Here is a 16722-nt window from a genome sequence, read left to right on the forward strand (position 1 = left end):
GACAACAGACAAGGAATGTCATATTAACTAATTCTAAGACATTCCACATTTCAAATATGTCATCAGTTTTGCATTTGGGTTTTATGCAATCTACTGGCAATGCTACAGGGGCTTCAAACAAACTTCCCTGATGTAAATGAGGTCCTAAAAAAGATCTGAGATTCAGCCGAGGCAGTATTCGTACGTGTGCCTGTGTGTGTGTGTGTGCGTGTTAGTATGCCCCACATGCGCGAGCAATTGTCTGTATACAAGATAATATTGCGGAGTGAAGAGAGCAGCGATGTAACAGAAAATCAATCACAAGTGGAGAAGAACAGACAAACGTGGCACAGAGAGTGCGCATAGATGTGAGAGAGAACGCGAGAGCGAAGGGGGTGGGTTGGGAATGAGAGTCAAAACAGAAATTGTTGTGGAAGAATAACAAAGCTTCTTTTGCTCATCCTGGAGAACCAAGCCCCGGTTATGCAGTCACTAAGTTAACAGACTTTATTTATGTAGTGCAACTCTACTCTTCCACCATGCCTGGTAATTAGACAGATGCTTCTTTTAAGCCAACGGGAGGCTCCTCTTGCCTCTCCCACTCTAACTGCTCCGCTCAGCCAGTGCAAACTGAGGAGGAGATAATAAATATCAAGGGATCAGTGCTTCTGTTTGAAGAGGCATGCAAATTTGAAACGATGTGATTTGGGGACTTGGGACTAGACTAAAAGTGAGCATAAATTCATCGTGACAGACTCTAAGGTTCTACTCACGCAGTCTTCTTCTACGCACTAAAAATATGTAGTACATTATAAATGAAGCCAATTTATAGGATGCCGCTCTTTCTCAATGATCCTTAAGAGGGCTTTACAGCGTTCACTCTCAATTTTACTTTGCCATGTCAAGTATTTATTAATATCTCCAGCACCTTATTCTTTAGCAATGCACATCGAGGAAGCTTAAGTATTGTATGTGTAGATTGAGGGTGAGAGGTTCACACTGGGAAGGCGTTTTTCTGATGCCGTAGTGGGAGTAGTGGCATTCTTTACGCTAAGGTTCAAGCATGAGCTTGACCTCTTTGGGTGTACACTGTAGTTGCGTGTACGTGGGGTCAGGGAGGTCTGGTATTAACATTTCATATCACGATTACGGTGACTACATTCATAGGCAGTCACGAACTCTTTCAAAACCCCAATATTGGCAATATTTGAGTTTTGTGTATGTAAACGCGCCAAAAACTTAATAATACTACGTAATACAGATTAGGATATGTATACGGGAGTAACTCTGTCTGCATGTAAACAGGTTATCCCAAATGTTTCTGGATTTTTTACCTTAATTAACCCAAATACTGACTATATGTAAAAAATAATAATAATAATAAATTTAAGTCAGTGATCAAAGTGTATCAGCTTTATCAATATTATGACACATTTCTATTGGAAATGTAAGCCAAAAATCACTGCAGATACACACACATCTGCAGTGTTATAAAAACCCAGGTAAACAGTTTTCACCTTAACTTGGACCAAAACCACGGCTAACTTGAAAATAAATGGTTAGAAAAGTATGAAGAAAACCTTGCAACATGTGATCAAAGCCTAACACATCATGCATTATCCAAAATGAAAACACAGTCATTGTTTAAGTACTTAGAGCTTAAGCTCCGAATCTGTCTGCCTAAATACACCAAAATCACGTTACACCTCCCATGCCTCAAGTTAGACCTGATTTTAGTGAGTCTAAAATCTAGACTTATTTTGGTCACCAATAGGGATGGGTACGAAAGACGATACTTTTTGTGGTATGGACCAATTTGGGTCAGTACTTCTGAGCACCGATTCACGTAAAATCAAATATTGCCGTGTTACGGTTCTACAGCACGTCTTTCAAAGCTGTGACTGTGCGGGAGTGGAAGAGTTGACGATTTTCCATGGCGCACTTGAACGCAACATTATATATACGTACACCAGCGTACTGACGTCACCCACTCATGCAGGACTTCACATGCTAAAATACATTTCCGGGTTTTGGAAACGAGTGAAATACGGTTTCTGAAGTGTGACAGGCTCTGGCGGTCGCCACAGCTGCATGCTGACGGAAGCGTGGCTTCCAGTGTGCACCTACGGCCCCACCAACCACCACCAAATATTCGCACCTTCCATACAACAGTGTGAGTAGCACTGAAGGCAATATGTGTGAAGTGCCTTGGGGTCAAGGCCACAACAACACATGACTTTGGGGAGAGCGGGGATCGAACAGCCGATCTTTTGGTTACTGAACGACCGTCTCTACACCCTGAGCCAAGGCCGCCACAACATCATTAAGGTATATAGACATTGTCATTTAGATATACTGCTGGTGAGTGGTGACCATATTTAAAATAGCAAAAGATTGTGGCCAAAATGTAGCGAGCATTAACCCAATTATTTTCTTTGTTCATGTCATATATTCTTCCAACTGTCATTTTCTATACATATATTTGAGTCCAACGTGGGTTGAAACTTCGAGTTCATCAAGAAACAAAGATAACATCAATTATTATTTATTTAGATCTTTACTGTTGTTCATTGCACAGAACTTTAATTCACACTTTTTTTTGTAATATTAACTTATGTTTATTAATTATTTTATTTTTTATTTGTCAAGTTTGATATATTGAAAAGTAATTGTTAATTGATTTAAAAAACACTATTAAATAAACAATGATGAACATTTACTACCACCCAAATAAATTAATAAATACAATTTAACAAAACATTTAAAAAAAAATAAAGGGTGGGGGGGGTTGAGAGTACAAAAGTACCAAAAACTGGTTTAATTGAGTACCGGTCTCGATTCCAAGGGAGTACTGGATCAGAGTGTTGTCTTGTAACATACAGTATCCCATATTAAATTAAATAATCATCATCCAAGTTTATATTTGCACCAATTCAGTGACCTCCTGTTCATGTTTAAGCAATCAGCTGGCAATCATATTTCTAGATTTAAGTGTGTCTTCACAATGGACACTGCATGCCTCATCCTATGAGGCAGTAGAATCCTGATTTTTTTTTTCTAGAACAGAAAAATAATAACAACATTTAAATTTGTAATGTGAATGATGCATTATTATAATACAAGAGGAAAAAATGGCAGTATTGAGTGCCCTATAAAATGATACATTCAAGTTCACCATAGAAAATAGAGAGAAGACTTTTGACCTAGTTTTCCAGTTGCAAGCCTTTCCAAATCAATTTTGGCCAAGAATGTGTGAAGGTAGTAGTTCATTGAGCAATGATGTTTTCATTCAGCAATAACAGCCTGCCGCTAAAAAAAAAAAAAATAAATAAATAAATAACGCGTTGCCCTCAAGGATATTTAAGCAATGACGGATAATAACAAGAAGGTGGTACACACTCAACCTCCCAGAAAAAGTAATATCAGTGTGACAAAATGAAAGGGATGGTGTGCATGGTAACCGTGATGACAGAGCTGACTGGGGTGGGCACAATAATTCGAAGTAAGGAAAAAGGAAGAGAACAACAAAAAAAGGAGCACAAATTGAGAAGGAAGTTTTAAAGAGGAGCAATCTGTTTACAATGCTGGATGAGCATGGAGGGGCCAGCCATCATTGCTGCCTCTAAACTTATCGCTGCAATATCATCTCTTCTTCATTATTTAACCCATTTCAATAACATTTTCCTCGTTTTGCAATCATAGCATACACACATGGAGTTATAATCATCCATCATTCATTTTCACGAAATCATGTAAAAAATTATACAGAAATTTAATTGAAATCAGCAATTCAATGTTGAACACCTGAGTCGAACTGTAATGCTGGCATTACTTGAGTGTCAAATCGATGGCAGACCCAAGCAGGATCATTCCTCCCACCAGCTGTTGAATTATTCAGGCCAGAACTTCCTCTGGGGAGAATCCAAGTCAGTGTGGCAGACAGCCACAGTGAGCTCGCTAACTGGCGCGAAGGCTTAAGACCATCCCGTAAGTCCCAACGGGGAAAATTGCACTGCTGGCCGACACAACAGAGGTCAGCCATCAGGCATATGTGCATGTTGTTTAATTAGGAGAATGGCTAATTGTGCATCGCTGATAGGTGATACCGATAACCAACCAGTGGTAATGCTATGCACAAGTAGGCCAAATTGTTGGTACGTGTCTGATTAAGAAAACCAGCAGTGGATGCTGTAATAACTTGAAGCTGCCAAAGTAATATTACATACCGTATAAAATAATTAGCCCAATAGCAAAAGCACAGAAAATAAAATAAAAATACAGTAAATTAAAAATGACTTGGCCAATAACAAAATACTGAAAATTAAGTTGTTTTGAGTTATGAGCTGTAACTTGGTCTCCCCCCCCCCCCCCCCCTTTATGTTGCAAGTCAAAATTTGAGTTTGAGTGAGCTTCAGATGCATCACCACTGGATTGAAACAAAAAATAAATAAAGCCACAGTCTCTAATGTACGGAAGCGTATTGCATTCATTTGAAAAAAAACAACTGCTGTTTTTCAGACAAATTTTTTTGGGGAGCTTTGTTTTTTCGTTTTTCTGATTTTTTTTTTTTTAATTTTCAGTTTTTCCAAAAAATTTTGTTTTGTTTTACTGAATATTGTTTTTCTATCAAAAATGATTCCGAAAAACAGGATGGAAAAAAATATTCAGAAAAACAGGGAACAATTATTCAAAATATCTGAGCTGGTGTTCTGTTTTTTTTGTTTGTTTTTTACCACTGAACTCCAAGTGACTTGTTGCAGACTTGCAAATAGCGGAAGCGGACACTTTCCCGCATACTTCCAATTGCAATAAGATGGTCATGTTTACTTACTGGCTCTCAATAAAGGAATGAATGTGTATACTGTATTGTAGTTTGTTCTCTAATCTATGAGGGAAAACCCCTTTAAAAAAATATTCTGAAAAACAGAAAAAAGATATTAAAAAAATAATTATTTTATAAAACGGAAAAATTACTCAGAAAAACAGAAAAAAAATCAGAAAAAGAGAGCAAAATATATATTTTTTTAAACAGAAAAAAAACACTCCAAAACACAGGGGAAAAAATATTCAATAAAACAGAAAAAAACAAAGCTCCCCCAAAAAATTAGTCAGAAAAACAGGACTTTTTTTTTCAAGTGAATGTAATACGCTTCCGTACTAATGAACCTTTAATTATTTATTAAATGGTCCAAACAGCAGCCATGTCCCTGATAACACCTACTAAGCCACGCCCTTAAAGGGAAAGTCCCCAAAAATATTTTCAGTAAGATATTCCTCCACTCGTGTAAACAGTAACACAGTATTCACATTAATATTGTGTTTGTGGAATAAGAATTAGGCAGCAAAATCCACCCATTTTTATCCAGCTCAGGGGGCAGCCATTTTGCCAATTGCTGCGACTGAAAATGACATCACTATCAGCTCAGCTTGGGTCACATGACCAGACCCAGACAACAGGTGAACTCTGATTGGGCAGTAGCTATATGTCTCTGTGGCACAATGAATGAAAAGGCTGGTGCTCCAAGCCCATCTACCAGTTTTCCCCAGTTTTGTTGTATACCTGTTGTATTTATTCTATCAATGACAATGGATATAATATATACATGAATAAAATTGTGAGAAAGAACTACTAAAAATGGAATGAACATAATTTACAGTGTATTAACTTTGCCGTGGAGTCCTTATAAAATTGCTTGTGAGAACGGGCTACTTTATTTGATTGTGAGATTAAAAGGATAATGAATAAAAACGATTTTTCTTACTAAGCGAAAACAACTTTTCCAAAGTGGGTCATTTCAAAAAGTGCAACTAGAAACGATCAGTAAAATACATCAAGAATCTTTGATATTGTGTAATCTGAGGCCAAAAGAAGAAAAATGCTTCACTAGTCCAATTTGTAACACCCTGAAGCAAAATGCATTGAATCATAGTAGTAGATGTGAAGCAAAACAATCACCCTTGAGAAGGAATTTCAGTACAAATGAATAGCAAATTAGAAAATGTGCTTATATTTTGTAGTATGAGTATATGATGACTGTAAGAGCACTAAATAAGTTGATGTACTGGGAAAGAGTTTGTAATGGATGTAGCAGTAGATATTCTTAAACTGATGAATCGCCATATGTTATAGTTTAATATAGTTTGCATATTTCCATGGTAACTGCTGTAGTCTTCTATTATCTGAAACTGTTCTTCTATATCCAATCTAAGTGACCTGTTTCTGTTGACTGCCATATGCACCCACACTCATATAAATTTGGAATGAAAACGTGCTTTTTTTATGAAGCATAAGTGTCGATCTCACATGGTGCTTTTCAATCTCATGGTGGTGAAAAAAGGGCACGAGATGATTACTGTCTGTGGAATCCTTCCTCAGAGAACTGTAAATGTGTCCAAAACACAAATGTCACACCATAGAGTGCAAAGATGGTGAAATCACGAGCAAATCTACAAATTCTGAATGGAAAAAAATTCAAATGTGCTTGGAATTTCCCCACATCAGAGAGGGAAATGTATTTACAGCTTTATTTACAGCGGTTTCATTGAATTCAACAATAACACTTAAAATGACATCCTTATGAATATAATGAGTAGAGGAGGCAATACACCAACACACATAAACGCACTTTTTTTTTTCCACTCATCCATTATCCATTTCCCCTCAGGGTGTCAGCAGCTCTATAATCAAATACGCTCATCTCACCCACACATTTTTTCACACATATCCAGCTTTGCTGTCCCACACGGGACCATCTTTCCCAATCATCCCATTCTGCAGAGAGGGGCACACAGCCAAAGCTGAAATAGCAGCACGGGCTCAGAATAGGCACCGAAACGCATGCGATCCAAGCCAGTCATGCATCGCTTACTACGAGATGCTAGATGACATTTGCGGTGTCTTCACTCTATTGCAAGCGGTGTCAAAATTAAAGGAGTTGTCATATCATATCAATCATTCAACTTAACTTGTCTCTAGTGATTACAGTATAATGTAATGAAAAAAAAATGCCCAGTATGTTTGACACCCTCCACATGGACACAAGATGTCCACGCGAGTTTGACATAATTGGGTAGAAAATAACCATGACTTCATAAAACAATGGCAGCATGTAAGCTGCATGTGGGCAGACACCGTTAAAATCAATTAAGGTGAATTAATTAGAGAAGAAGTAAGACGAGGTGTTATGCATTTATGTTCATATTAATTTTCAAAAAAAAATCGCTCCTCTACCCCTCCTGCAATTTTATCGTATCATACACTCTAAAAAAAGTTGGGTCAAAAACAACCCAACTATGGGTCAAAAATGGACCGATCCTCTACTTGAGTCGATTTGACCCAACTTTGAGTCATGAAATAGCTTTCGGCGTAAAACAACTCTTAAATATTGGTCAGATCCTTTACTTGGGTCAAAAAATTGGGCCATTTTGTATAAAACAGCCCAGATAGTTGGGTCAAAATGACCCATAAAGTGGATCGGTCCATTTTCTATCCATAATTGGGTTACTTTTGATCCAACTATTTTTAGACTGTATTGAGGGTTAAGACGTGTCACTTCTCACTAGCCCAGAGCTTCTAAACGATCATTAAAGTGTGAGGTGGAGGGCTGATGCTCCTGACTTAACTCAATAGATTCAAACAGCTAATTGTCTTTCTGAGAAGGTTGATAGGCCGCACATTTTAATGTTGTTTTATATGTTGGTATAGTACTAATGTGTCTCTAATTCTGTTACTGCATAACATATGCAACATTTCATCATTTTACTTGTCTCAACATACGAAATAAGTATTCATTTAAATAACAATATTGTATTTAACCCTATAAAGCCAAACGCATCATATTAAATAGAAGACATTCTGAGCCCTCTATTTTATAAGTATAATATTTTTTTTCCTCAGTATAACCCTGACGTATATGATCCGACATAGCACGGATAATCCATTAGAGGGCAGTATCACCCATCTGATGGCTTTTTTTGGGGGGGGCGAGATCGCCCCAATTGAAAAAGGAGAGACACCTATACTTAATAATAGTGGGAAATGTTCTTTCTGATTTTTGGAAATACTAATATGTCTGATATGTCTGTTTATTATAATATTTTTGATAGTTGTAAATGTATGAATTCAAAGCATTGTGACCGGATGTATCAAATATGACACAAATGAAAAGTGATATGGGTAAGAAGATTTAAAAAAAAGTTTGTTCAAAAAGACAAATAACTATTTACAAATAATCAGAATTATCTCTCATGTATTTCATAGTTCAGGCTTTAGAGGGTTAATATTGTCTGTGAGCTGCACATTGGAGCATTATGGGTCATTGACGGATATGTTTGTTTATGAATTATCATTTGGTACAATCAAAAAACAAAAAAACAAAGTGGGACTTTTATTTTGAAATACATTTAAAGACAAGAGTTTGTATCATCCACAAGACATGTAAAATAAAACAAAATAAAAAGTTACCTTTAGCAACTGGTGTGTAGTGGTTATATTAGGACATCATGTGGTATGACTTGAAATATATATATTAAATAATTAATAATAATATTGTTCCAACAAATGTATATTTTCATTATAGTTGTACTTGTGTGCCTAGCTAGCTTGTTTTGTTTAGATGGCTAACTTTTAGCCTCATAACATTGATTTAATTTAAAAAATCGTATGTGTTGCGACCAGGGCTGGACTGGCACAAAAAAAAACTTGACCATTGTAGAAAGCTTTCCATCATAAATGTATGTCCTAAATTATAGATGCCATAAATTGTAGTTAATAGTAAATAATAATAAAGATTAAATATATAATGTGTTTTTAGAATAAATTAACTGTGTTGGGTCTGGTAAAATCCGTATCCGTCAATGACCCATATTTATATACAGTATATATATATATATTTATATACAGTATATATATATAGAGAGAGAGAGACAGAAATAGAGAGACAGAGCGAGAGAGGGACAAAGAGAGAGACAGAGAGAGAGAGAGAGAGAAAGAGAGACAGAGAAAGAGAGAGAGAGAGACAGAGAAATTTTACCAAATTGTGACTTAGGAGTTTTCGGCCCGACGTCAACACTTTATTTAGTGCTGCTTGGTAAACTATATTTTGAGTTTGTATTTTTCTTGGCTGGTGTTCGTCAGAGAAAGAGCAATTGATCAAAACATCTTCAACCTCTCTTTATATCACCGCCATCAATTCACACCTCCTCTTCTTAAACATCACCTACTTCCCATTGCTGGAACAGCCTCTCTTGTGTTTATGTGCAGTAAGACATCTTGTAGGCTTAATTCAAAAGATTTGATAGATATCAGACAATTCCTTCGCAGAGCAGATTAATGTTGAAGCGTGAAAACGCTGACAGCTGAACAATGTTACCGACAGACCCGGGAGGGGGATTATGGATAACTCAACATAAGAATAAGCATCTCTCTATTATCATAATAGTTAGGGTTGAAACGAGGCTGTTGCGAAGCGAACAAGAAAGACAAAGGAAAAGTTTTATGGGGACATTTAGTTTATGTTCCCTTCGATGTTAGGCTGCTCAGCAGCAGTTGTCAGTTTTGGTCACCAAGTTTTCCTTAAGCGTTCAGTGAGAAAATGTACAGTACATTTACAGTAGAGACTTTGGGCAATATATTGGTGCCCAGTGCAAGTGTAGCGCAGAGTGCAGCATGGGTGGAGTTTTCTTTCTTTTTGGTGTTTTCGTAGACGGGTGCGGTTAGAGAGGGGCATTTTTGCTGTTGTGGGAACGAACACAGTCGACTTATTTCATGGCCAAGGAAAGTATCTCTATTCATTCCCTTTAAATTCAAAACAGAAGAGGTGCGCGGTGGTGTCCATGCAGAAGATCAAAGCGCAAAAAGTACATTTACACTATAAGGAACTGCAAGCAGACCTCCACTTGCAAATGAGGTCAATTTGGCCCAGGCTACAACAGATCACCATTATGAAGAGAATTAGAGTGCCTTCCAACCTGACCATTTGGGTCTGCCGCCTCCCCACCTCCAAAAATTGCATTAAATTAATTTATTTCTGTCACATTTGAATGAAATACGATGATCCAATCCACCAAATTTGCATTATACCACTTGTGCCACAACTTAGACCTGTTTTAGCTGGTCTAAGGTCTAGTCTAGTCTCAGGTGCACTGAGGACATGTAAAATAAAATACAGAGGAAGACTCAGCATGCCTACAAAATTCCCAAACTCTGTAAGCCAGATTTATCCCAGACCCAAAAATAACATTGCGGCAGTTTTTACACCGAGCGCACGTCCGCCTGACTGCGGAAATAGAACCCGTTGTGTTCAACTAAATTGGCCCAAATTTCACACTAGTTAAATTTGTGAGAAAACTGAGCTGATACTGACATTATGATTACTACTTTCTTTCTTTTTTGCTGTTTGGCTCTGATAACTCACATGGTTCTCCTGCCTTCTTGCAAATGTGTGCTGTTTTTATTCAACTAACAAATGTCATTCCTCGCTCTATAAAGGATTACACTGTACAGTGTGTGTCTTGTGGGCAAAATCAAGGGGGAACAGAACAAGAAGAAAACCTGCATTCATATTTAATAAGGAAGCTTTATATTGCCCTTATACAGTCTTGCTGCAGGATAGTAGTGTAGGGAGAGTACAACTGATGAATTCTCTGATCATAAAAATGAGAGGACATACATACATAAGTTGGAGGTGCAACCATTGAAGTTTGTGTGAAGCCCCCCAGTGAAGAAAATGGAGGCTCCACTGGCTTCAGTGTAGCAGGTGTGAAGATTTTCTTTCTACTTCACACACGCCAGCTCTATAACACTGACACATGTGTGGCAAGGAAATGTTATATATCCATGTCAAGATATGGAAAAAAATTGAAGTTTGACTCACTCTTATAGATTTAATGAGTTAAATGACATTTTAAACAAACCTCATAGCATATAAAAGTGCACTCATACATTAGTAAATCAAATTAAAAAAAATTGCTATGCTTTTCTAGTCACAATTGAAAATTCCCCTCAAGAAACTGAAAGGCGTTTTCTATCGGATTCCATCAACTTATACAGGTCTACCGCAGATGTAGATAGCTTTTCTGTATGGTTAATTAGAACCACGGATCTCTTTATGATGCAGGAAATATTCCCATCAGAAGTGCTCTAACCTAAAGAGATGTGGCGTGAAAGCGAGTGAGGGGGATGAGAGTGATGATAAGCCTCGGCTGTGGATCTCCCCAGGGCTTTTCTACACCGAGTGCAATGCTTTCATATCTGTCCCAGATTCATAAAAGCACCTATCCGAGGCGGAAACCAGACTTCTCATAAACTCAAATCTCTATGCAAATGTCGACCATCCTGATATTTAGCACAGGAATTTAATCAAAGCCATGTGATGCTTGCGTGAAAGAAACAAGTGGAGAAATTCCACGTCCCACCCCTCTTGGGGAAACATGGCGCTCGAGAACAGGAACCTGTATACTGTATCATTAAAACGCGTGACGAGCACAATCCTCCAATTAGTGAGATTTATCCGCTATACTGTATGATCAATCTTTACCATCCCAAGGAGGTTGGTTGTGATTAGTTGTCACGTTTAAGAAAAGGACAATCCGTTACATGTAATGGATTAATTGGCTCTACTTTGCATTCACTCACTATGAACTTTGATCCAAAGCTTGTTGACAAACAAACCACGAGATAACAAAGCACAGTTGTTCCATTGGAACTAACGATTTGCTCAAACATATGTAGGCATCACAAATTACCGTGGAAGTTTAAAAATAACACTGGGGAACGCAATTATTGTTGAGTTAGGTCTGACTGATGAATTCACTTTTTCTCTATCATGTTGCATTTTTTTTAGCTATATAGCATCCCCCTTTTCTTAAAGAATAAATATGTATGTATGTAAATGAAACACAAAAGCTTTGGGGTGGGGGGGGGGGGGGGGACGCATTTAAATGAAACAGAAGTGACAATGGTATGCCCATGGTTACAGGTTAAGAGAAAAGCCAACACTAATCCGCTTCATTCCTACTATGTTAGCTTTATGTTAGCTAGTTTGTTTGCAGATATTGCTAGTATTGACTACCACTATAGTAGAGCTTGCTGTCTGAATTGTGACGGCACAAGCAAGTTGCCACGTAGTTGAAGAGGAGTCCAATCATAATTAGCTCTTCTTATTACAGTTAATCAGTGGAATTTTTGTTTATCTGGAGGGCATATTGTTCAGAAAAAAACTGACCTGCAATTTTAGAATCAGCATTACAATTTTAGTTTTAATTAGAATACATATCTAACTCAACAAAAATGACATTTCAAATTGCTAACCAGCGTAATACATTCCAAGACTCTCCCATTGATCTCATAAGAAATGACAGAAATATAATCATTCATTTCTAAATTTAAAGTGACAGTGTGAAATAAGTGACCACTAGATGTCACTATCATAGAATGCAGCCAAAACATGCACGCTACTTTGCAAGCCTTGCAACGTTATTTTGCGTGAGCGAACGAGCATCTCGATGAGCAACTGTGATTTGGCAGCCGGTGTGAACCCCAGCGAGCAAACGCAGAAAGACCGAGTGATGCAGATTTAGCCGGAGCAGCTAACAAGAGCGGCTAGCAGGAGTTAGTCTGACCATCGGCCGGAGTGGCTAACGTGAGCAGCTAGCGGGAGTAGCTAGTAAAGGCCTATTACTAGACCTACGATTATTTTTATTATTTTTTTTATGTACGTTGATGTGATAGAACATATTGTTTTGCATATTATTGAAATCAATAGTGGGTTTTTAAATTGAATGAATTATTAATTCACCACTAGATAGCGCTAAAGATTACTTTAAGCAATCAACTTGTTCTTCCTCACAGCTTTTCGCTATTCATGCTCACCATTTTGGATGACGCTTTGCCGCAGGTTCTTATTCAGGTTCTTATTCATCCAGGCTTGTGACTGCCACTAAGTTGACAGGCTTGCCCCTCCCCCAAGAGGCTAAGTAAGCTAAATTGTGGTGATCAAAAAATGGTAATAAAGAGAAAAACATTTTTACTCTATAAAATTTGAAACAATAAATTATGTATCTATAATTGTGTAACGCCATATGAGTCTTCCTTTTTGAAAAGTGATACACAAAGTGATACACAACTTTTTTTTCTGAGAGTGAATACATACTTCAATATCGTACTGAGTAGCCAGGACAGGGACATGTATGAGACTAATATTAAATATAAAGAGTATCAAGAAAATATTCAAAATGTTGTCATCTTACCTTGAAATAAAAATTTGGAATATTTTCTTTGTTTTACTTGTGATGCTACATTTATAAATGTGTATTTGTGAGCCGACTGAGGTTTGATGTAAAGGACTATTAGCACTGTTAAAATAAAAGCATCATTTAATTTAATAAGAATATAATCCACCACATGAATACCACATCCTGCGCATCCTCCCTGGCTTGAAGATCAACAAATTCCTACTATTATCTCGGTTGATTTTACTTATCCCCTGTCCACCCACTTTCTCCATCACTGGTCCTGATAATAATGTGTTGTCAAAAGCAGGGGTTGTAATTTGTAATAGGGGGTATTAACCAAAAGAGGGAACAGCTATCATCATGCTTGCAGAGCTTCCAGAGAACATGACACAAATGCGCAGGAAGCCTCCTTTCTTCACAATCGTGACTCACACAACATTCGCACAAAAGCTTTTAGATGACTCTGAATGGCGCACAGCAACAGCACTTTTATTCAGCTGCGATTCAAGGCGCCATGTCAAGAATGGGCAGGTAGGGCAAGGCCACCCATGACTAGAAAAAAAAACAACTAAGTGCCAGGATGCATGTTTTAGTTGACTTTTCAGAACTCGACCTACGCACATATTCATTTCATTTTCAGTCTGATTTGGATTTTACCGGATATTTCAGTTGTTTATTATATCGACTCCTTGTCAGTTTTGCGTACATATTCCAAATACTGAGCCAACTAAATTTGTTTCCCTCTGACCTTTTACTTGGTTACCTGTTCGGGTATTTATATTGGACCACCGTATGGTGGCCAACAAAGGTGTCCAGGTAAAGGTCATTGTCATTCTGCTGACCCTGACTCATCTTCTCCTCGTACTGCACCTTTCTTGTCACGTTGTTCTGCCCCAGTTTTCTCATCATCATGATTATTTATTGCACCAAAAGGCGCAATAACCAACCAAGACTCTACTCTACTAGTTAAGGTAAGCCATTTTAAGCTAAAAAGGAAAAAAAATCGTCATTAGAAGAAGTTTACAATCCAACCAAAATTCCTTCAACGTCTGGATCCTTGTCATACCATGCCTGTATCTAATGCTGCATTCGAGGAAAGTTGGATTTTTCCAACTTCAAGTGAGTACGGGAACGCCCTCTTGAACTGGGAAATCCTACTTGCGAAGTCGGGGAAAAAAAGGATCCCGACTTCGCCAACCGACTTCAATGTGACGTCGATTTACAATGGCGACCTCTACCTACCGAAACACAGACCGTGAATGGTAAAACACAATTTACTCGAGTATAAGACTGGATAGCTTTCTTCATTCATAAATATTCGACATAACTTCACGTAACAGAATGTTCGTGAGAGTATGCCACTATTTGTCCCTGCATGAAATGATGCGGTGTACTACTGAAGTGCCTGGAATGTTTACGAAATAAGATAAATAAATACATAATATTTACCTCATTTGTCATTTGTTCCTCTTCTATTTGATCAATTGCGAAAAGACAAGTTTGCGGGAGGTCAAAATGTGGTTCGAGGACCCAAACAAAAAAAATGTATTATTATCCGCCATTTTGGTTGCTTACTTTCTCAAACGCTTTCAAGTTGGAACTGGGAAAATCCAACTGGGATAATTCCGATTTCTGACCTTGAATGCAGCATAAGTCACGTTGAACCCATCCCCAAGTCACCGGTTTAATCATCTTGTACCATAACCAGCATTTTATCTTAGTGCCCGCACAGCCCCTCCAATCTCCATGGTGGCAGTCTGGTCTTTCCCATGAGTTACTTTTGTATCTTGTTTTGGAAATTTGTCAATTCAGCATTATTGATCCTGCTACCACGTACCTTTGTTTTGTCTGCACTCCCCCACAACACTCCAACACACACCCAATACGTGACAGTATGTTTCAATTGCCATGAACGTTTATTGACTTATTTATCACCAAAAGTGGGATTCCAGCAGCAAATGCGCTTTTCTGATACATCACCTTTTTGTTCCATCTCACAATCAGGGCTGCGATAAAAAAAAAATATATATATATATTAATCTTAAAAGAAACGGCACTCATAATGTACTTGGATGCTTCTTAATTCTGCAGTCAGATATGAATCATATCATATGATACATCCAAAATAAAAAATAAAATCCCTCCACTTCTTTTTTTCTCAGTGCAAGACTACAGCCTACCTTTGTCCACTCATTAAAATGAAATTCCCAGCCTCTTTATTTATTTTTTATTTTTTTAAATCACTCTTTGCTGAGGGATGTGGCACAGAGTTCTCTGTAAGTCAGACAGTACATCAATAATGCACACAGAGCTCAAACTGGCTCGCTTGAACAACCTAAAAACCCACCATGAAAGGATGCAAGTGAGGGTGCTGTGCATGGAAGCCTGAGAGGGCGCTGAGAGCCTTGAGTTTCTAAACCTTTTGAATATTGAACGCAACATTCATTCTAACTGAACACGTGTTGTGTTTGACAGATGTAATTTCTGGCTTCACATTTAACAGTTTGCCTGAATGAAAACTGCAAGGCTGTATGATAATGAATATATATCAGGTGAAAACACTGTGCAAACAATCAGTCACAACACATGCAGATTTAAGTTGATTTTAAATGATCGCATCTTCATTTACATTCTTGTACCGTAAGAACCTGTCAAATGCATCTACTTTAAACGCCAAACGTTTTCAAGCAAATAGGTTTTATGTGCCTTGAAAAGAATTGAAGGCAAAAAGTCTGAGCGTGGGTGCGGCACCTCTCCCGCAACTTTCCCCCCGACTTCGCGTTCCCCACCAGCGGCGAGACTCACCTGCAGGAGACGGTGACTTCCACCTTGGTGGCGGGGATGTTGCCGGTGATGGGGTCGAAGTCGCACACGGATGACATGTCCTCCAGCTTGTCTATGACCTCCCTCTCCATCACGTCCATCTCGAGGGCGCGCGGTGGCTCCGGTCTGATCCGGGAGGCGCACAGCCTGGCCCCGATGGAGCGCGTCGAGTCTCCACCGACTCCGGAGACCAGATCAGAGACCGGGTGGCCTCCGGTCCGACCCGGTGAGGCAGCCACTTCAGAGACGTTGAGTCAGGAGATGAAGGTGAGGAAATGTGCTGGTGGACACACCGCGAAGAGGGACGAGCAGTTGGTTATGTGTCCATACAGCCGGGGAAGTTTTGCAGAGTGGTTGTGCGCTGAGATGGTGACTGTTCTTCTGCTGCTCCGTGTGCACAGTGGAGCATGTGGAGAGGAAACGCAGCAGATGCACTCGAACGTATCGTCCTCCTCCCTGAATGAATCACACTCAAGTGTTGGCGATCCTGCCCATGCAAAGCCCACTGCTGATGCTGCTGCGAGTACGCGCGCTATAGTAGCTCGGTTATGCGCGGACTTTTTTGACGAGTTGACGTTATCAAAAAACTGTTTGTCAACTAGGCTTTAAAAGCGTTTTAAAAGGCATTCCCCAGTGTCTGCAGCTGTTAAAATAATGGATATATCTTAGATTGACGAGCCAAACGGC

At 38.6% G+C, this 16722-nt stretch overlaps 1 protein-coding gene across 2 annotated transcripts in view; it reads right to left on the reverse strand.

Annotated features, from left to right (window-relative positions):
* Positions 1–16518, reverse strand: part of cpne5b (copine Vb) — a 94911-nt gene extending 78393 nt beyond the window's left edge. The window contains exon 1 of one of the 2 annotated variants that reach the window (XM_077573729.1): positions 16018–16518. In XM_077573729.1, the coding sequence (XP_077429855.1) occupies positions 16018–16136 (119 nt within the window). In that variant the 5' untranslated portion in view covers positions 16137–16518. The remainder of the gene's footprint in view (positions 1–16017) is intronic. The other variant, XM_077573730.1, reaches the window with a different exon arrangement.
* Between the last annotated feature and the right edge of the window lie 204 nt (positions 16519–16722).

The sequence above is a fragment of the Vanacampus margaritifer genome, chromosome 8 (assembly GCF_051991255.1).
Source record: "Vanacampus margaritifer isolate UIUO_Vmar chromosome 8, RoL_Vmar_1.0, whole genome shotgun sequence".
NCBI classification, from domain to species: domain Eukaryota; kingdom Metazoa; phylum Chordata; class Actinopteri; order Syngnathiformes; family Syngnathidae; genus Vanacampus; species Vanacampus margaritifer.